We start from the raw sequence: 21,182 nt of genomic DNA, 5'->3' as shown, positions 1-21,182 counted from the left end.
GGGGTACAGAGACGATTCACTCGGCTGATTCCGGAGATGAGGGGGTTACCTTATGATGATAGATTGAGTAGACTGGGTCTTTACTCGTTGGAGTTCAGAAGGATGAGGGGTGATCTTATAGAAACATTTAAAATAATGAAAGGGATAGACAAGATAGAGGCAGAGAGGTTGTTTCCACTGGTCGGGGAGACTATAACTAGGGGGCACAGCCTCAAAATATGGGGGAGCCAATTTAAAACCGAGTTGAGAAGGAATTTCTTCTCCCAGAGGGTTGTGAATCTGTGGAATTCTCTGCCCAAGGAAGCAGTTGAGGCTAGCTCATTGAATGTATTCAAATCACAGATGGATAGATTTTTAACCAATAGGGGAATTAAGGGTTATGGGGAGCGGGCAGGTAAGTGGAGCCGAGTCCACGGCCAGATCAGCCATGATCTTGTTGAATGGCGGAGCAGGCTGAAGGGGCCAGATGGCCGACTCCTGTTCCTAATTCGTATGTTTAGTTCTTATGACTTATCAGGGGAGGGCAGCAGCTGCCAAGTTCAAGGCATCGTGGCTCTGCTGCACAGGAGGGCAGGAAAAAGAGTGGGAGAGCTATAGTGATAGGGGATTCGATTGTAAGGGGAATAGATAGGCGTTTCTGCGGCCGCAACCGAGACTCCAGGATGGTATGTTGCCTCCCTGTTGCAAGGGTCAAGGATGTCTCGGAGCGGGTGCAGGACATTCTGAAAAGGGAGGGTGAACAGCCAGTTGTCGTGGTGCATATAGGTACTAACGATATCGGTAAAAAACAGGATGAGGTCCTATGAGATGAATTTAGGGAGCTCGGGGCTAAATTAAAAAGTAGGACCTCAAAAGTAGTTATCTCTGGATTGCTACCAGTGTCACTTGCTAGTCAGAGTAGGAATCGCAGGATAGCTCAGATGAATACATGGCTTGAGGAGTGGTTCAGTCCTGCGACATTGGAACCGGTTCTGGGGGAGGTGGAACCAGTACAAACCAGACGGTCTGCAGCTGGGCAGGACCAGAACCAATGTCCAAGGGGGGAGTGTTTGCTAGTGCTGTTGGGGAGGAGTTAAACTAATATGGCAGGGGAATGGGAACCTATGCAGCGAGAGAGGGAAATAAAATGGAGGCAGAAGCAAAAGATAGAAAGGAGAAAAGTAAAAGTGGAGGGCAGAGAAACACAAGGCAAAAACAAAAAGGGCCACATTACAGCAAAATTCTAAAGGGGCAAAGTGTGTTAAAAAAGACAATGCGAGGAGTATTTGGAATAAGGTGGACGAATTAACTGCGCAGATAGCAGTCAACGGATATGATGTAATTGGCATCACGGAGACATGGCTCCAGGGTGACCAAGGTTGGGAACTCAACATCTAGGGGTATGCAACATTTAGGAAGGATAGACAGAAAGGAAAAGGAGGTGGGGTGGCATTGCTGGTTAAAGAGGAAATTAATGCAATAGTAAGGAAGGACATTAGCTTGGAGGATGTGGAATCTGTATGAGTGGAGTTTTGAAATACCAAAGAGCAGAAAACGCTAGTGGGAGTTGTGTACAGACCAACAAACAGTAGTAGTGAAGTTGGGGACAGCATCAAACAAGAAATTAGGGATGCATGCAATAAAGGTACAGCAGTTATCATGGGCGACTTTAATCTACATATTGATTGGGCTAACCAAATTGGTAGCAATGCGGTGGAGGAAGATTTCCTGGAGTGTATTAGGGAATGTTTTTCTCGACCAATATGTCGAGGAACCAACTTGAGGGCTGGCCATCATAGACTGGGTGATGTGAAATGAGAAAGGACTAATTCACAATCTTGTTGTGCGAGGCCCTCTTGGGGGAAGAGTGACCATAATATGGTAGAATTCTTGATTAACATGGAGAGTGACACAGTTAATTCAGAGACTAGGTCCTGAAATTAAGGAAAGGTAATTTCGATGGTATGAGACATGAATTGGCTAGAATATACTAGCGAGTGATACTTAAAGGGTTGACGGTGTTAAAACCAAGGAAGAGGCATGTGAATTGGCCAGAAAAAGCAGCAAACCTGAGGACTGGGAGAAACTTATAATTCAGCAGAGGAGGACTAAGGGTTTAATTAAGAGGGGAAAAATAGAGTATGAGAGGAAGCTTGCCAGGAACATAAAAACTGACTGCAAAAGCTTCTATAGATCTGTGAAGAGAAAAAGATTAGTGAAGACAAACTAGGTCCCTTGCAGTCAGATTCAGGTGAATTTACAATGGGAAAAGAAAGAAATGGCAGACCAATTGAACAAATACTTTGGTTCTATCTTCACGAAGGAAGACACAAATAACCTTCCTGATGTACTTGGGGACAGAGGGTCTAGTGAGGAGGAGGAACTGGAGGATATCCTTATTAGGCGTGAAATTGTGTTAGGGAAATTGATGGGATTGAAGGCCGATAAATCCCCGGTGCCTGATAGTCTGCAACCCAGAGTACTTAAGGAAGTGGCCCTAGAAATAGTGGATGTATTGGAGGTCATTTTCCAACAGTCTGTCAACTCTGGATCAGTTCCTATGGACTGGAGTGTAGCTAATGTGACACCACTTTTTAAAAAACGAGGGAGAGAAAACGGGTAATTATAGACCGGTTAGCCTGGCATCAGTAGTGGGGAAAATGTTGGAATCAATCATTAAGGATGAAATAGCAGTGCATTTGGAAAGCAGGGACAGGATCGGTCCAAGTCAGCATGGATTTATGAAAGGGAAATCATGCTTGACGAATCTTCTGGAATTTTTTGAGGATGTAACTAGCAGAGTGGACAAGGGAGAACCAGTGGATGTGGTATATTTGAACTTTCAAAAGGCTTTTAACAAGGTCCAAGAGATTAGTGTGCAAAATCAAAGCACATGGTATTGGGGGTAATGTACTGACGTGGATAGAGAAGTGGTTGGCAGACAGGAAGCAGAGAGTCGGGATAAACGGGTTCTTTTCAGAATGGCAGGCAGTGACTAGTGGGGTGCTGCAGGGTTCAGTGCTGGGACCCCAGCTCTTTACAATATACATTAATGATTTGGATGAAGGAATTTAATGTAATATCTCCAAGTTTGCAGATGACACTAAACTGGGTGGCGGTTGAGCTGTGAGGAGGACGCTAAGAGGCTGCAGGGTGACTTGGACAGGTTAGGTGAGTGGACAAATGCATGGCAGATGCAGTATAATGTGGATAAATGTGAGGTTATCCACTTTGGGGCAAAAACACGAAGGCAGAATATTATCTGAATAGCGGCAGATTAGGAAAAGGGGAGGTGCAACGAGACCTGGGGGTCATGGTTCATCAGTAATTGAAAGTTGGCATGCAGGTACAGTAAGCGGTGAAGGCAGCAAATGGCATGTTGGCATTCATAGCTCGGGGATTTGAGTATAGGAGTAGGGAGGTCTTACAGCAGTTGTACAGGGCCTTGGTGACACCTCACCTGGAATATTGTATTCAGTTTTGGTCTCCTAATCTGAGGAAGGATGTTTTTGTTATTGAGGGAGTGCAGCGAAGGTTCACCAGACTGATTCCAGGGATGGCTGGACTGACAGAGGAGGAGAGACTGGATCAACTGGGCCTGTATTCACTGGAGTTTAGAAGGATGAGAGGGGATCGCATAGAAACGTGCAAGATTCTGACAGGACTGGACAGGTTAGATGCGGGAAGAATATTCCCGATGTTGGGGAAGTCCAGGACCAGGGAACATAGTCTAAGGATAAGGGGTAAGCCATTTAGGACTGAAATGAGGAGAAACTTCTTCAGTCAGAGAGTTGTTAACCTATGGAATTCCCTACCGCAGAGTTGTTGATGCCAGTTCATTGGATATATTCAAGAGGGAGTTAGATATGGCCCTTATGGCTAAAGGGATCAAGGGGTATGGAGAGAAAGCAGGAAAGGGGTACTGAGGTGAATGATCAGCCATGATCTTATTGAATGATGGTGCAGGCTCGAAGGGCCGAATGGCCTACTCCTGCACCTATTTTCTATGTTTCTGTAAAGCCCTTGAATATTAGCTCGTAAAATATCTGCTTCTAAAATACTTTCCAAAATGTTGTAATAAGACATCAAAAAGTCACTTTATAATGTAAAACGGTTTGATGTGTTTGGAATATTTAGAAATGAGACTCAAAACAGCCTAATTATGCTCAGAGCTTATTTTATCAGTGTTGCAGTTTAGAGGGCTACTGTATGAATAGTCCTTACCATTTTGACAGTGCTCGTTTATTACTTGAGTGGCTTTTTGCCAGCAGTTGGCTCAAATCCACAGCTATTACTATATTTTCTAGTTGATGACAATCAGGTGAGACAGTCAAGTTCCAGGAATGCTTTAAAGCTGAAAACCGTGATTCTAGTGTTTTTAACAAAAATGCCAGGCATCAACCATAATTTGGAACACTTCCATAAGGCAAATGTTTACAACTGATTGGCTTGACGGCTAGAAGAAAGTGAAACCAAAATATGATGTTACTCTTTTTCATTATACTTTCATAACAGACAGCAATTTTCCAGTAATCAAGTATAGATTAAGCTCTTCTAATCTTGTGTTGATTTCACAAATGTAATTGTTCAATCAGGATTATCATGTATTGAACTGGATGAAGCACCCTGGTGAAATTGCCCCCACTGCTGAAATATGTCATCTGACGTACAGCAGGTTAGACTTTATATTACAATACAGGTACATGAAAATAGGTGTGCGCGAGTGAGCACTTTGAAAATTACTTCATCTCAAGGTTCAGGTGATAAACGGCTCGAGTTTTCCTCCTGTGGCTGAATCTTGCAATCTCTCCCACCCAACATTTTCTAATATATACTGACTGTTATTTTCCAATATCCAACGGTAGTTTATCACTTGATAAACTTGCGAGGACTGGGTCACAATAAGTAAACATATACACGCATCAACTACAAGGAGTTCACTGACTATTCGCATCCACCATTACGGCTACCGCCAGAGAAGCGGGGTCCAGGTACAATAAAACAACCTACACACAAGGTAGCAAATTATAAGACTGTGGCCTTACCTCAAGTTTTAAAGAAAGAATGAATTTCAACTCACATTTCTATGGTGCCTTTCATGTCTTCAGGACATCCTAAAATGTTTCAGTCAATGAATTATTCTTGAAGCATGTGTAGGCAACGTAGGCAAACACAGCAGCCCAGTTTGCACACAGCAGGTGCCGCAAACAGCAAATGATGTCAATGACCAGCTAATTTGGAAATCTCAGCAGGTCAGGCAGCATCTGTAGAGAGAAACAGAGTTAACGTTTCAGGTCGATGACCCTTCGTCAGAACAAGGGTCAACGACCTGAAAAGTTAAATCTGTTTCTCTCCACAGATGCTGCCTGACCTGCTGAGATTTCCAGCATTTTCTGTTTTTATTTCAGATTCCAGCATCTGCAGTATTTTGCTTTTAGAAAACATAAAAAATAGATGCAGGAATAGGCCATTCGGCCCTTCGAGCCTGCACCACTATTCAATATGATCATGCAACTTCAGTACCCTATTCCTGCTTTCTCTCCATACCCCTTGATCCCTTTAGCATTAAGGGCCACATCTAACTCCCTTTTGAATATATCAAACGAACTGGCGTCAACAACTTTCTGTGGTAGCGAATTCCACAGGTTCACAATTCTCTGGGTGAAGAATTTTCTCCTCATCACGGTCATAAATGGCTTACCCCTTATCCTTAGACTGTGACCCCTGGTTCTGGACTTCCCCAACATCGGGATCATTCTTCCTGCATCTAATCTGTCCAATCCCGTCAGAATTTTATATGTTTCTATGAAATCCCCTCTCACTCTTCTAAATTCCAGTGAATATAGGCCTAGTCGATCCAGTCTTTCTTCATATGTCAGTCCTGCCATCCCAGGAATCAGTCTGGTGAGCCTTTGCTGCACTCCCTCAATAGCAAGAATGTCCTTCCTCAGATTAGGAGATCAAAACTGTACACAATATTCAAAGTGTGGCCTCACCAAGGCCCTGTACAATGCAGCAAGACCTCCCTGCTCCTATACTCAAATCCTCTCACAATGAAGGCCAACATGCCATTTTCCTTCTTCACCGCTTGCTGTACCTGCATGCCAACTTTCAATGACTGATGTACCATGACATCCAGGTCTCATTGCACCTTCCCTTTTCCTAATCTGTCACCATTCAGATAATATTCTGCCTTCTTGTTTTTGCCACCAAAGTGGATAACCTCACATTTATCTACATTATACTGCATCTGCCCACTCACCTAACCTGTCCAAATCACCCTGCAGTCTCTTAGCATCCTCCTCACAGCTCACACTACCACCCAGCTTAGTGTCATCTGCAAACTTGGAGATATTGCATTCAATTCCTTCCTCTAAACCATTAATATATATTGTAAATAGCTGGGGTCCCAGCACTGAAACTTGCAGTACCCCACAAGTCACTGCCTGCCATTCTGAAAAGGACCCGTTTATTCCTACTCTTTGCTTCCTGTCTGCCAACCACTTCTCTATCCACGTCAATACATTGGTCCCCAATACCATGTGCTTTAATTTTGCACACTAATCTCTTGTGTGGGACCTTGTCAAAAAACCTTTTGAAAGTCCAAATACACCACATCCACTGGTTCTCCCTTGTCCACTCTACTAGTTACATCCTCAAAAAATTCTAGAAGATTTGTCAAGCATGATTTTCCTTTCATAAATCCATGCTGACTTGGACCGATCCCGTCACTGCTTTCCAAATGCTCTGCTATTACATCTTTAATAATTGATTCCAACATTTTCCCCACTACTGATGTTAGGCTAACCGGTCTATAAGTGCTTGTTTTCTCTCTCCCTCTTTTTAAAAAAAATATTAGCTAAAAACCCTTTAATCCATAGGAACTGATCCAAAGTCTATAGAATGATGGAAAATGATCACCAATGCATCCACTATTTCTCGGGCCAATTCCTTAAGTACGCTGGGATGTAGACTATCAGGCCCTGGGGATTTATCGGCCTTCAATCCCATCAATTTCCCTAACACAATTTCCTGACTAATAAGGATTTCCTTCAGTTCCTCCTTCTCACTAGACCCTCGGTCCCCTAGTATTTCTGAAAGGTTATTTGGGTCTTCCTTAATGAAGACAGAACCAAAGTATTTGTTCAATTGGCCTGCCATTTCTTTGTTCCCCATTATAAATTCACCTGATTCTGACTGCAAGGGGCCTACATTTGTCTTCACTAATCTGTTTCTCTTCACATATCTATGGAAGCTTTTGCAGTCAGCTTTTATGTTCCCTGCAAGATTACTCTCATGCTTTATTTTCTCCATCCTAATTAAATCCTTTGTCCTTCTCTGCTGAATTCTAAATTTCTCCCAGTCCTCAGGTTTGCTGCTTTTTCTGGCCAATTTATATGCATCTTCCTTGGATTTAACACTATCCCTAATTTTCCTTCTTAGCCACAGTTGAGCCAACTTCCCCGTTTTATTTTTACGCCAGACAGGGATGTACAATTGTTGAAGTTCATCCATGTGATCGTTAAATGTCTGCCATTGCCTATCCATTGTTAGCCCTTTAAGTATAATTCGCCAGTCTATCCTAGCCAAGCCATCGACCAGCTAACCTCTTTTGGTGGTGTTAGTTGAGAGATAAATGTTGGTCAAGACATCAGGAGAGCACCTTCGTTCTTCTTTGATTAGGAACAAGAGTAGGCTATTTAGCCCCTCGAGCCCATCCCGCCATTCAATGAGATCATGGCTGATCTGTGATCCAACTCTATATATCCGCCTTTGCCCCACATCCCTTAATACTTTTGGTTAATAGAATACTGCATGGAATCTTTTACCCAAACAAGGAGATAGTATCTTGGGTTAACATCTCATCCAAAAGATGACACCTCAGACAATGCAGCACTCCCTCAATGCTGCATTGAGGTCCCAGACTAGACTGTGTGCTTAATGTTAGTGAGCAAGGTGACACCCAAAAACAAAAGCTTCGTCTCCTGATCACTGGGAAGATAATAGCCACACGACACAGCCAGTTTGCGCTGTGGCTAATTAGGCTACCACCAAACAGCTGGACTAATAATACGAAGTCAAGAATGCAATGGTTAACTGCTAAAACATTTTTTTCCAAAGCTTAATCATGCAGCAATTGCACATTTAAGTTTGATGCCCAATTTATCTAAACTAACCGATTATTAAAATGGTGAATACTTGTAGAGCATTTATTACAGTATAATTTCCTTAAATATACAGGTCCTAGTTAAAATGTATATATTAATTTGCATCCTGTCATCACCTTGTAAGGACTGCAATGTAGGTTCTACATCATTATACTAAGCTTTCCCGCCCCCCCACCCAATGCATTATTGAACCAACATTATTACAATAAAATAGGCCCCATGATATGCAAGAGTTCTACTTTATAATTAGATTTAACTCAAAATGTATTGTCTGAGTCATACACTAAAAGAGGCATGTCTTCAAAACTGAATTTTATTATTAAATGGAATTACTGCAGAGCAGACTATACCATAAAGATTGGGACTGGTCACAACCTAAACTCAGCAGAAAAGGTTTTGATAGCTGATCCTAAGAAAAATTGGTGCTATACTCAAATATTTAAGCATGTCAAAATATACCAATAGCTAAAAGAGTGGAAGTGCTTTTCATTTTTTACTTCATTATACAGTAGAGGTCAGATATTATCTTATTCGCAACTAATGTGCATGCAATGTACAATTCCCTTGATCCCGACAATGTTAAAACTAAGCTGATGTCCATATGTCAAAATGGATATTTAAACTTCCCATTAAATATTATAGGAAGGATTGAGGATGTTCAAATTTGACACACAGTCAATAAAAACAAAGATCGGTTCAGACTAAACATGCTAAAGTATTTACATCAAGTTGTTTTACATTTTAACTCTTTGAAACCAATACTGTGTGCATGAAAAATAGGTCTGAGAATCAGAATTTATATTACACAAGTGACTTTTATAAAAAGAAAAAAAATGCTCTTGCACTACAAGACTTGCTCATTTCCATGCATCCCTTCAGGTGAGATTGGTATTCACAACAACAGTGGAGTCCATTTAAAATATTAGTTTTGTAAAGGTGCATTCATTCCCATTCACAGCCATGTGATTATGTACAAGATTAACTTCTGTTTAAAATGCATGTTTCACCAGTACCCTATTAAAAATGCATAATTTTTTGTCACATTGAATTTTGCAATATCTTTCGCTTGCAAATTATGCAATTAGTACACATCATTAAAAATGTTGGGTAGTTACTTTATATGTGGATGTATAAATTGTGGATGAGCAAAGAAATTTAGGGCTGCAAGTACAGAAATCACTAAAAGCTAGTGGACAAGTACAAAAAAAAATTAAAAGGCTAATGGAATGTTAGCCTTTATCTGAAGAGGGCAGGAAGTTATGTTACAGCTGTACAAAGCTCTGGTTAGACCCCAGTTCTGGGTTACGCAGCTCAGGAAGGATATACTGGCCTTGGAGGCGTTGCAGCCCAGATTCACCAGAATGATTTTAGGGCTAAAAGGGTTAAATAATGAGGATATGTTGCATAAATTAAGCATGTATTCACTTCAGTATAGACGATTATGGGGTGATCTAATCGAATTATTTAAGGTGGTCAAAGGAACTGATAAACTACTTCCTCTGGTGGGAGAGTCCAGAATAAAGAGACATAACCTTAAAATTAGAACTAGACCATTCAGAGATGATGTCAGAAAGCAGTTCTTCAGAAAAGGGTAGTGGAAATCTGGAACTCTCCCCAAACAAGCAGCTGAGGCTAGGTCAACGGAAAATTTCAAAACTGAGATTGATACATTTTTGTTAGGCAAGGGTATTAAGGGTTACGGAACCAAGGCGGGAAGAGATAAGGTACAAATCAGTCATAATCTAATGAAAAGCTCGAAGGGCTGAATGGCCTACTCCTGAGCCTATGCCAGTTCTTTTGATGAGGCAATCAGAATGCATTTCTTAAAAACATGGATGCACCTCGTATAAATAGATCATTCTTATAGGCCCAGAAATCCCGGTTTCTCCTTCCTGCGGACGTTCGACTGGATTCTAGAAAAATACCTGAAGCTGCTGCGCCCACGAGAGATCCCGGTCCTGAAACCTCCACTGACAGCCCGTCACAGCGCGTGCACGTCAGGACATACGCAGGGCTGGAGCTGCAGTCACATGGCTCTAGGCAGCCAATCAAGGTAAAGTATGTTCTCATTCATAATGATGGGAACTCCGTAAGTTGGAGTTCCCATTATTATGAATGAGAAACCCCCCGAAACACACAAAATATTAATAGAAAAAATACACTACATATTTAACATTAATTTAAATTAAAGTTATTTATGTATTATTTTTTTAAATATTTTTCCGATTTTTAAAAAAGTTTTTAAATGATGCTTTAAAATAAATTTACGGCATGGTTTTTAAAAATAATGTGTTTTTTAAATTTTATTTTTTGTGTTTTAAAACTCTTACACCCTGCAAAAGTAGGCTATGCGCCTGCTTTTATCAAGCACAAGAGTTTTCAGGACATCCGTTGGGCAAGATATGGGTAAAGACCGCAATATTGCCCTTGCAAATGTCCTGGATGTGGAGATGCATTGGATCTGTCAAGCTCCAACTTGACAGATCGGAAAAAACGGTTTTCAGCGCATGTGCATCGTGCGCTGAAAACCGGCTTTTGCAATGACTTCCCCGTCCATACAGACTCAGTACGGATCCGGAAGGCCGGAATTTCTGGGCCATTATCTTGTAATGATCATGTTTACGATCATTTGTGTGTTTGTTTTTGCTAGTTTTGTTACAGAATGCTATAGACTTCAAGTAGTTGCTAAAATGTGAAAGAGCTTAGACTATCTGAATGCTAATGTCCATTGCACTGCGTTATTGACTGCATCTACTGATATCAATTCATCTGTTGGTCTCGCTAACTCCACCAAACCAGCTCTCAGTAATGCTATCGGCTATTATTCATTTTATTAAAAAAAGATCAAGATAGACAATAAAATGTATTCTAAATTTTATACAAGATTGAATTTTAAGAAGGGATCCAAATGACGAAAATTAAAGGTCTAAGCCAAACTTCAATCTCGGGGGGGGAAAAAAATCGATTCTCCACTCACCTTTCCACCACACAAAGACAATATCTGTGAAGTACTTGACACAACTGAACTATCTGAAAAATCATATGCATCACTTTCAGTCTTTACAATTACAGATATCGAGCAATATTAACGTATTGGCAAGTTAAGTTTGATGTTAAGGGAAGGTCATGTCTGACTAACTTGACTGAATTTTTGTAGGAGGTAACAGGGAAGGTCGATGAGGATAATACGTTTGATGAAGTGTATAAGATTTTAGCAATGTCCCACATGGCAGTCTGGTCATGAAAGTAAAAGCCCATGGGATCCAAGGCAAAGTGGCAATTTGGATCCAAAATTGACTCAGGCAGGAAGCAAAGGGTAAGGATTGATGGGTGTTTTTGTGACTGGAAGGATGTTTCCATTGGGGTTCCGCAAGGCTCAGTACTAGGCCCCTTGCTTTTTGTGGTATATATCAATGATTTAGACTTGAAGGTAGGGGGTATGATTAAGAAGTTTGCAGATGATACAAAAAGTGGCTGTGTGATTGATAATGAAGATGAAAGCTGCGGACTGCAGGAAGATATCAATGAACTGGTCAGGTGGGCAGAACAGTGGCAAATGGAATTCAATCAGAGCAGTGTGTAATGCATTTGGAAGGGCTAACAAGGCAAGGGAAGATTTGATTGCACTAGAGAGGGTACAGAGGAGATTTACGAGGATGTTGCCTGGACTGGGGAATTCTAGCTATGAGGAAAGATTGGATATGCTGGGGTTGTTTTCTTTGGAACAGAAGAAGCTGAGGGGAGACCTTATTAAGGTGTATAAAATTTTGAGGGGTCTAGATAGAGTGGATATTTTCCCTTAACAGAGGGGTCAACAACCAGGGGGTATAGATTTAAAGTAATTGGTAGGAGGTTTAGAGGCGATTTGAGGGGAAAGAAATGTCACCCAAAGGGTGGTGGAGGTCTGGAAATCACTGCCTGAAAGGGAGGTAGAGGCCACATTTAAAAAGTACTTGGATATGCACTTGACATGCCGTAACCTACGAGGCTACGGACCAAGAGCTGGAAAGTCAGATTAGACTGGATAGCTCTGTTGGCCGGCGCAGACACAATGGGCCAGAATAGCCTCCTTCCATGCTGTAAATTTCTATGATATGACCCATTGATGGTTGCACTGTGAACTTTATATTGGCTCAATACGATTTCCATAAGAGTTCAAAATTTGACTGAGGATTCCCTCGAGTGCTGCTACATGTAATGGATGTCAATTTTGAATACACACAACTGATGTGATTAGACAATAATTGATTGTACAGTTCCAGGGAAATGAAAATTGCAGGCAATTTAAGGATGAGATTCATCAACCTATTTATCCTAAATTGCTTGGTACAGCACGGGCTGTTATCCATCATTATTTATGTATATAAACAATTTGCATTTATATAGCACCTTCAACAGAGTAAAACGTCCCATGGTACTTCAGAGGAGCATTATCAAACAAAATTTGACAACGAGCCACATAAGGAGATATTAGGGCAGATAGTCAAAGAAGTAGTTTTAAGGAGTGTCTTAAAGGAGCAAAGCAATGTAGAAATGCAGAGAGGCATGGGGAGGGAATTCCAGAGTTTAGGGCCTCGGCAGCTGAAAGCATGGCCGCTGATGGTGGAGCGATTAAAATCAGGGATGCGCAAGAGGCCAGAATTGGAGGAGCACAGTTATCTATCTTGGAGGGTTGTAGAGCTGCAGGAGGTTGCAGAGATAGGGAGGAGCGAGGCCATACACAGATTTGTAAATAAGGATGAGAATTTTAAAATCAAGGCATTACTTAACCAGGAGCCAATGTAGGTCACAGGGGTGATGAGTGAATGGGACTTGGTGCAAGTTAGGATACGGACAGTAGATTTTGGATGACCTTAAGTTTATGGAGGGTGGAAGATGGGAGGCCAGCCAGGAGTGCGTTGAAATAGTCAAGCCTAGAAGTAAAAAAGGTCTGGATGAGGTCTTCAGCAGCCGATGAGCTGAGGCGGGCAGAGTCTGGTGACATTATGGAGGTGGAAATAGGCAGTCTTAGCGACGGCGCTAATGTGTGTTCGGAAGCTCATCTCAGAGTCAAATATGATACCAAGGATGAGAACAGTCTGGTTCAGCCTCAGACAGTTGCCAGGGAGAGGGATAGAGCTGGTGGCTAGGGAACAGAGTTTGTCTCAGGGAATGAAGACAATGGCTTTGGTCTTCCCAAAATTTAGTTGGGAGGCAATTTCTGCTCATCCAGTACTGGTGACAAGGTAGAGCTGGGTATCGTCAATGTACATGTGGAAAATAATGCTGTGTTTTCGGATGATGTTGCAGAGGGGCAACAGGCAGATGAGAAATAGGAGGGGGCCAAGGACAGATCCTTTCGGTGCATCATGTTGATTTTCAAGGATTCAAATCAAATTTGAAAACGGGCAGTGATTGTTAGAACGTCAGAAATCAATACTGCTGTAAAATTTAATTTCTGAAACAGGCCAAAATTTGTATTTTTTTTTTAAAAACACACATTTCCCCAAATTTCTATTTTAATCTCTCACTACCATTAATTACAAACATGTGTTAAGGAAACAGTAGTCTCTTTCAAATTGCTTTGGGAAACCAGCCAAATCTGTGCGATAATAGCTAGGTTACAACTATTTACATGACTCACAATTCATTACAAAATGCAAATCTTGTAAAGGCCATCAAAATCAGTGCCTACATTTACAATTCCAAATTTGCAAAGCTATACTTTATTGCATTATTCACTGTGGCCACTGTAAATAGTTTAGCAATACAAAAGGTGGCAAGGCAGGTTGAGAAAGCAGTTAAAAAAGCATGCGGGATCCTAGGCTTCATAAAGAGAGGCAGAGTACAAAAGCAAGGGAATCATGATGAACCTATATAAAACACAAGTTCGGCCTCAACTGGAGTATTGTGTCTAATTCCGGGCACCGCACTTTGGAAGAATGTGAAGAGCTTGGAGAGGGTGCAAAAAAGATTTACAAGAATGGTTCCAGGGATGAGGGACTTCAGATATGTGGATAGACTCGAGAAGCTGGGGTTGTTCTCCTTAGAGCAGAGAAGGTCGAGAGGAGATTTGATAGATGTGTTCAAAATCATGAGGGGTCTAGACAGAATGGAGAGAAACTGTTTTCATTGGCAGAAGGGTCAAGAACCAGAGGACACAGATTATGGTGACATGAGGGAAAACTTTTTTTTACACAACACGTAGTTAGGATTTGGAATGCATTGCCTGAAAGGGTGGTGGAGACAGATTCAATCATGGTTTTCAAAAGGGAATTGGATAAGTACCTGAAGGAAAACGATTTGCAGGGCTACAGGGAAAGAGCGGGGGGAGCAGGACTAGCTGAAGTGCTCTTGCGGAGAGCCGGCACAGGCTGAACGGGCCGAATGGCCTCCTTCTGTGCTGTAACCACAGTGATTCTATATTTTATTTAGTGTAGTCCCAATTTTGTTGAACAAGTTAATTCTGAAGCCAGCAATACAAACACTGTTACTTCTGCTATTTTTATTTCATCTTTCTATTTGTTTTGAATTTGTCTCATCAGCAGTTTCCCTTCTTCCCAAAGTAAATGACTCGTTGCTCGGGTAATGTTCCATGGGTGTCAGGCATCACCCAAGTACACACTACCTGTGAATGAACGTCAACAAATTATTGACAAGTTTTTTGACTGCAGCTTGCATCATAACTTTGCACACCCATGTGCTCACTTGACCCTATAGAAATTTAAATGTACAATAAAAATTAAATCTAACAGCTGCAGCTTAATCCACAACAGGCCAGGTGTTTACTTATTTTTTATCTTTTTTTTCTATACGTTGAGATAATATCCACAAATGAATGCCACAATACTTTAGGAAACAATAACGGTCAAAGAATGCATAGTAACGTGACAAAACTCTGGACGAAATCAAAAAAGAAATATATAGAGCAAAACGATATTTTAACCTACATCTTGTTCAGTTGCCCCATATTGCTCCAATAGGTAAGATGCATAACACTGAACATCAGTTTCCAGGTTGCTCCCCATTTCACTCTTCCATTGAGTAATGATGCTGAACTACTCTTCCCATCACCTGCAGAGTTGTGAAAAAGACCCTCTACTGGGAGTTGACTCAAGCTGAGTCAGGCCGTTCACTGCACCAGGATATTTGGGCAGTGTCGCGATTGTAATTAACATGAACTTTTTCTGCAGATCATGCGGGCTGGACTGTCACCGCCATTGCTTGGGCTCTGTGTCAGCGCGGTTTCACAGCTAGGACCCTAAACCCCAGGCAGGCAGGCGGCCGGCTCGGGCCCTGGCTCCCTGTCATCTCCCACGGCTCAGGTTACTTTCTCAGTGCCGCCCCCCTCCTTCAGTGGTCCCCCGTTTTATGGTCGGTCTTACACGGTGACGTGTCCTGATCCCCGCACTACCACCGGGTCGGGCGCGTACTTCAGCAGCTGCTCCTCCAGCGCTCGCTCCTCGTCTTCTTCTTCTTCATAGATCGCGTCAAAATCCGCCATCATCCCGGAGGCCGCCAGCTCCATAGAGACGCTGCGCAACGCAGCAGAACAGAGCGGCCACAGCCAAAGATCGCGAGAGCGCCGGCACCGCGCTGCTCCGCGCCGCGCCCCGCCCCCCAGCGTCATACACCGGGGTCAAAGAGCTCAGGGGAGGAAATGACGCAATGTCACAGGGTCCACGCTCGAGATAGCAAGAACTAACTCGGGTCGGGAGGCAACCTGTCAATCACCTTAGAAACGCTTAAGCAGCTTTATGTGTTGCATCTCGGAGTCAGACACACTGTTGGAGCAGTATTGCCGAATATAATAATCATTGACTAGCCACAGGAGCGACTATCGCAGTACTCCTTTAGCCACATACTCAAAATGTAATAGAAAACGCCTTACATAATAATATAGGTAACCACTGCATCTATATATTTACTCAACAACTACTTGTATTTATATAGCGCATTTAACGTAGTAAAGCGTCCGGTGATGTTTCACAGGAGTGTTATAAGACAAAATATTGACATGAGAAATTAGGGCAGATGACCTAAAGGTTGGTCAAAGAGGTAGGTTTTAAGGTTTGAACAACCATCTACCGCCAGTCAGTGCAAAAGCTTGCAGTCTTTCTCTTTCACCAGAGTTTGGAAATTTGGCATGAATTTGTCCGACACAAAACATGTTGGACATGCAGCTTAAGTTTTTTTTCTCCGACAGTTCCGAGCAGTACTTTGATTTCATCAGAGTGATTGCAGCGAATGTTGACTCGCACAACCGTCCACGAGTGTTGACCCGAACACTCCGCTCTCCATCGGGAATATAGTTGCATATTACTTGCTCTTTGCCGTGACATGTCCCCCTGTTGGAGCTGTTTGTTACGGGTTGAATTTGGTTTCCTCTGCTGGCTTGGAGTGGTTATTCCGATTGGTTGAGTTGACATCGATGACAGCTCCCTCTCCATACACTCTTGTTGATGTTATAATGGTGTTGAAGTCTGGGGTTTTCACCCATGTTACACTCCATTTTAGCAGATAACTTTCTTAGTTACTGCTTATTGGTTAACACATCAAAATACATGCACACACCCTGCTTTTCACCTTACCATTTTACAAACAAATTGGTTAACGTGCATGTGTCATGTGAATGAGTATTGAGATCAACAAGTTGTATTTATATTGTGTCTTTAACATAGTAAAACGCCCCAAGGCACTTCACAGGCATGTTAAAATACATAAATATACAACTAGCTGCATCTGGATTAAGGCTAGTGGTTAATATATGGCTGCTGTCTGGAAAATTCTAAAACGTAAATTGGTTACCAAGGCCTGCATTTTCCTCTTACCGCCTGATTTTTAGCTGGTCACTCAAGTCGATTGGTGGGTGGCCAGACTGGGATCATCCATGTCAGTTGCCCATCCATTTTGTGGAAGTGCCCAGCCTAAAGTAGGTAGCCACATTTAAGTTTGGTGGCGTTATATCTTACATTTCCATCACGAATAGCATTGACGGATTAAGTGGTAGCTAGATGAATACATGAGGGATAAAAGAATAGAAGGATATGCTGTTAGGGTGAGTTGAATTAGGGTAGGAAGAGGCTCATGTGGGGCATAATCACCAGCATAGACCAATGGGGTTAAATTGCCTGTTTCTGTGCTGCAAATTTTAGTAATTCTATATAATCATTGACTTCAGTCATAGAAATTTAAAGCACAGAAGGAGGCCATCCGGCCCATCATATCTGTGCCATCCGAAAAAGAGTTATCCAGCCTAATCTCACTTTCCAGCTCTTGATCCATAGCCATAGTAGGTTGAAGTACTTAGAAACATAGAAACATAGAAAATAGGTGCAGGAGAAGGCCATTCGGCACTTCGAGCCTGCACCACCATTCAATAAGATCATGGCTGATCATTCCCTCAGTACCCCTTTCCTGCTTTCTCACCATACCCCTTGATCCGCTTAGCCGTAAGGGCCATATCTAACTCCCTCTTGAATATATCCAATGAACTGGCATCAACAACTCTCTGCGGCAGGGAATTCCACAGGTTAACAACTCTCTGAGTGAAGAAGTTTCTCCTCATCTCAGTCCTAAATGGCCTACACCTTATCCTAAGACTGTGTCCCCTGGTTCGGGACTTCCCCAACATCGGGAACATTCTTCCCGCATCTAACCTGTCCCGTCCCGTCAGAATCTTATATGTTTCTATGAGATCCCTTCTCATCCTTCTAAACTCTAGTGTCTAAAGGCACAGTTGATCCAGTCTCTCCTCATATGTCAGTCCAGCCATCCCGGGAATCAATCTGGTGAACCTTCGCTGCACTCCCTCAATAGCAAGAACATCCTTCCTCAGATTAGGAGACCAAAACTGAACACAATATTCTAAGTGAGGCCTCACTAAGGCCCTGTACAACTGCAGTAAGACCTCCCTGCTCCTATACTCAAATCCCCTAGCTATGAAGGCCAACATACCATTTGCCTTCTTCACTGCCTGCTGTACCTGCATGCCAACTTTCAATGACTGATGAATCATGACAACCAGGTCTCGTTGCACCTCCCCTTTTCCTAATCTGCCGCCATTCAGATAATATTCTGCCTACTTGTTTTTGCCTCCAAAGTGGATAACCTCACATTTATCCACATTATACTGCATCTGCCATGGATTTGCCCACTCACCTAACCTGTCCAAGTCACCCTGCAGCCTCTTAGCGTCCTCCACACGGCTCACACTGCCAGCCAGTTTAGTGTCATCTGCAAACTTGGAGATATTACACTCAATTCCTTCATCTAAATCATTAATGTATATTGTAAATAGCTGGGGTCCCACCACTGAGCCCTGCGGCACTCCACTTGTCACTGTCTGCCATTCTGAAAAGGACCCGTTTATCCCGACTCTCTGCTTCCTGTCTGCCAACCAGTTCTCTATCCACGTCAGTACATTACCCCCAATACCACGTGCTTTAATTTTGCACACCAATCTCTTGTGTGGGACCTTGTCAAAAGCCTTTTGAAAGTCCAAATACACCACATCCACTGGTTCTCCCTTGTCCACTCTACTAGTTACATCCTCAAAAAATTCCAGGATGTTTGTCAAGCATGATTTCCCTTTCATAAATCCATGCTGACTTGGACCGATCCTGTCACTGCTTTCCAAATGCACTGCTATTTCATCCTTAATAATTCAAGTGCATATCCAAGTACTTTTTAACTGTGATTGGGGTTTCTGCCTCTACCACCCTTTCAGGCAGTGAGTTCCAGACCCCCACTCTCTGGCTGAAACAAATTCTCCTCAACTCCCCTCTAATTCTTCTACCAATTACTTTAAATCTATGGCCCCTGGTTGTTGACCTCTCTGCTAAGGGTAATAGGTCCTTCCAATCCACTCTATCTAAACCCCTCATAATTTTATACATCTCAATCAAGTCTCCACTCAGCCTCCTCTGTTCCAAAGAAAACATCCCCAGCCTATCCAATCTTTCCTCATAGCTAAAATTCTCCAGTCCTGGCAGCATCCTCGTAAATCTCCACTGTACCCTCTCTAGTGCAATCACATCCCTCCTGTAATGTGGTGACCAGAACTGAACACTGTTCTCTAACTGTGGCCTAACTCGTGTTTTATACAAGTTCAAGCATAACCTCCCTGCTCTGATCATGGGTGACTTTAATCTACATATAGATTGGGCTAACCAAACTGGTAGCAATACTGTGGAGGAAGATTTCCTGGAGTATATAGGGATGGTTTGCTAAACCAATATGTCGAGGAACCAACTAGAGAGCAGGCCATCCTAGACTGGGTCTTGTGTACTGAGAGAGGATTAATTAGCAATCTTGTTGTGCGAGGTCCCTTGGGGAAGAGTGACCATAATATGGTAGAATTCTTCATTAAGATGGAGAGTGACACAGTTAATTCAGACACTAGGATCCTAAACTTAAAGAAAGGTAACTTCGATGGTTTGAGACGTGAATTGGCTAGGATAGACTGGTGAATGAGACTTAAAGGGTTGATGGTAGATAGGCAATGGCAGACATTTAAAGATCACATGGATGAACTACAACAATTTTACATCCCTAAAATGCGGAAGGTGGCTCAACCGTGGCTACAAGGGAAACATAGAAAATAGGTGCAGGAGTAGGCCATTCGGCCCTTCAAGCCTGCACCACCATTCAATAAAATCATGGCTAATCATTCACCTCAGTACCCCTTTCCTGCTTTCTCTCCATACCCCTTGATCCCTTTAGCCGTAAGGGCCATATCTAACTCCCGCTTGAATATATCCAATGAACTGGCATCAACAACTCTCTGCGGTAGGGAATTTCACAGGTTAACAACTCTCTGAGTGAAGAAGTTTCTCCTCATCTCAGTCCTAAATGGCTTACCCCTTATCCTTAGACTGTATCCTCTGGTTCTGGACTTCCCCAACATCGGGAACATTCTTCCTGCATCTAACCTGTCCTGTCCCGTCAGAATATTACATGTTTCTATGAGATCCCCTCTCATCCTTCTAAACTCCAGTGAATACAGGCCCAGTCGATCCAATCTCTCCTCATATATCAGTCCTGCCATCCCGGAAATCAGTCTGGTGAACCTTCACTGCACTCCCTCAATAGCAAAAACGTCCTTCCTCAGATTAGAAGACCAAAACTGAACACAATATTCTAGGTGAGGCCTCACCAAGGCCGTGTACAACTGCAGTAAAACCTCCCTGCTCTTATACTCAAATCCCCTAGCTATGAAGGCCAACATACCATTTGCCTTCTTCACCGCCTGCTGTACCTGCATGCCAACTTTCAATGACTGATGTACCATGATACCCAGGTCTCGTTGCACCTCCCCTTTTCCTAATCTGCCGCCATTCAGATAATATTCTGCCTTCGTGTTTTTGCCCCCAAAGTGGATAACCTCACATTTATCCACATTATACTGCATCTGCCATGCATTTGCTCACTTACCTAACCTGTCCAAGTCACCCAGCAACCTCTTAGCGTCCTCCTCACAGGTCACACCGCCACCCATCTTAGTGTCATCTGCAAACTTGGAGACATTACACTCAATTCCTTCATCTAAATCATGAATGTATATTGTAAATAGCTGGGGTCCTAGCACTGAGCCCTGTGGCACCCCACTTGTCGCTGCCTGCCATTCTGAAAAGGACCTGTTTATCCCAACTCTCTGCTTCCTGTCTACCAACTAGTTCTCTATCCACGTCAGTACATTACCACCAATAAATGTAAAGAGACAGGATAAAAGCCCATTTCTCTACCTATAGACCTGTAAGTTGTTCTTAATGCCTTCATTATTTTCTGTTGTTGCACAATTTTGACACTTCTCTAATTAGATTAACCTGATTTAAAATAGTTGCAGCTTTGCACCAAATATTCGGAGTAGCTAAATGCTGCATTGCTCACAACTTTCTGTTCTAGAGGTCTAGGCATAGCTGTTTCTGCTAGAGCTCTTGTTTCATGGTAAGATGGTTACTTAAATAGTTTGGATTTAAATTCTATGTAATCTATATCTTAAATAACTGGTGAAAATGTTAAATGTAAAGAACTTAAGTGGGACCATGTCAGTAG

General features: G+C 42.5%; 1 protein-coding gene across 3 annotated transcripts in view; it reads right to left on the bottom strand.

Moving 5' to 3' along the window:
- The window catches only part of LOC139232555 (cysteine-rich hydrophobic domain-containing protein 2), an 80,124-nt gene extending 64,389 nt beyond the window's left edge, over positions 1–15,735 (bottom strand). The window contains exon 1 of one of the 3 annotated variants that reach the window (XM_070862984.1): positions 15,560–15,735. In XM_070862984.1, the coding sequence (XP_070719085.1) occupies positions 15,560–15,654 (95 nt within the window). In that variant the 5' untranslated portion in view covers positions 15,655–15,735. Of the gene's footprint in view, positions 1–15,511 lie in introns of all 3 variants that reach the window. The other 2 variants (XM_070862975.1, XM_070862993.1) reach the window with 2 other exon arrangements.
- Between the last annotated feature and the right edge of the window lie 5,447 nt (positions 15,736–21,182).

Source organism: Pristiophorus japonicus, chromosome 2 (genome assembly GCF_044704955.1).
Source record: "Pristiophorus japonicus isolate sPriJap1 chromosome 2, sPriJap1.hap1, whole genome shotgun sequence".
Classification (NCBI taxonomy): domain Eukaryota; kingdom Metazoa; phylum Chordata; class Chondrichthyes; family Pristiophoridae; genus Pristiophorus; species Pristiophorus japonicus.
Note: the sequence above shows the minus strand (reverse complement) of the source record. Positions and strands in the feature narration are given on the sequence as shown.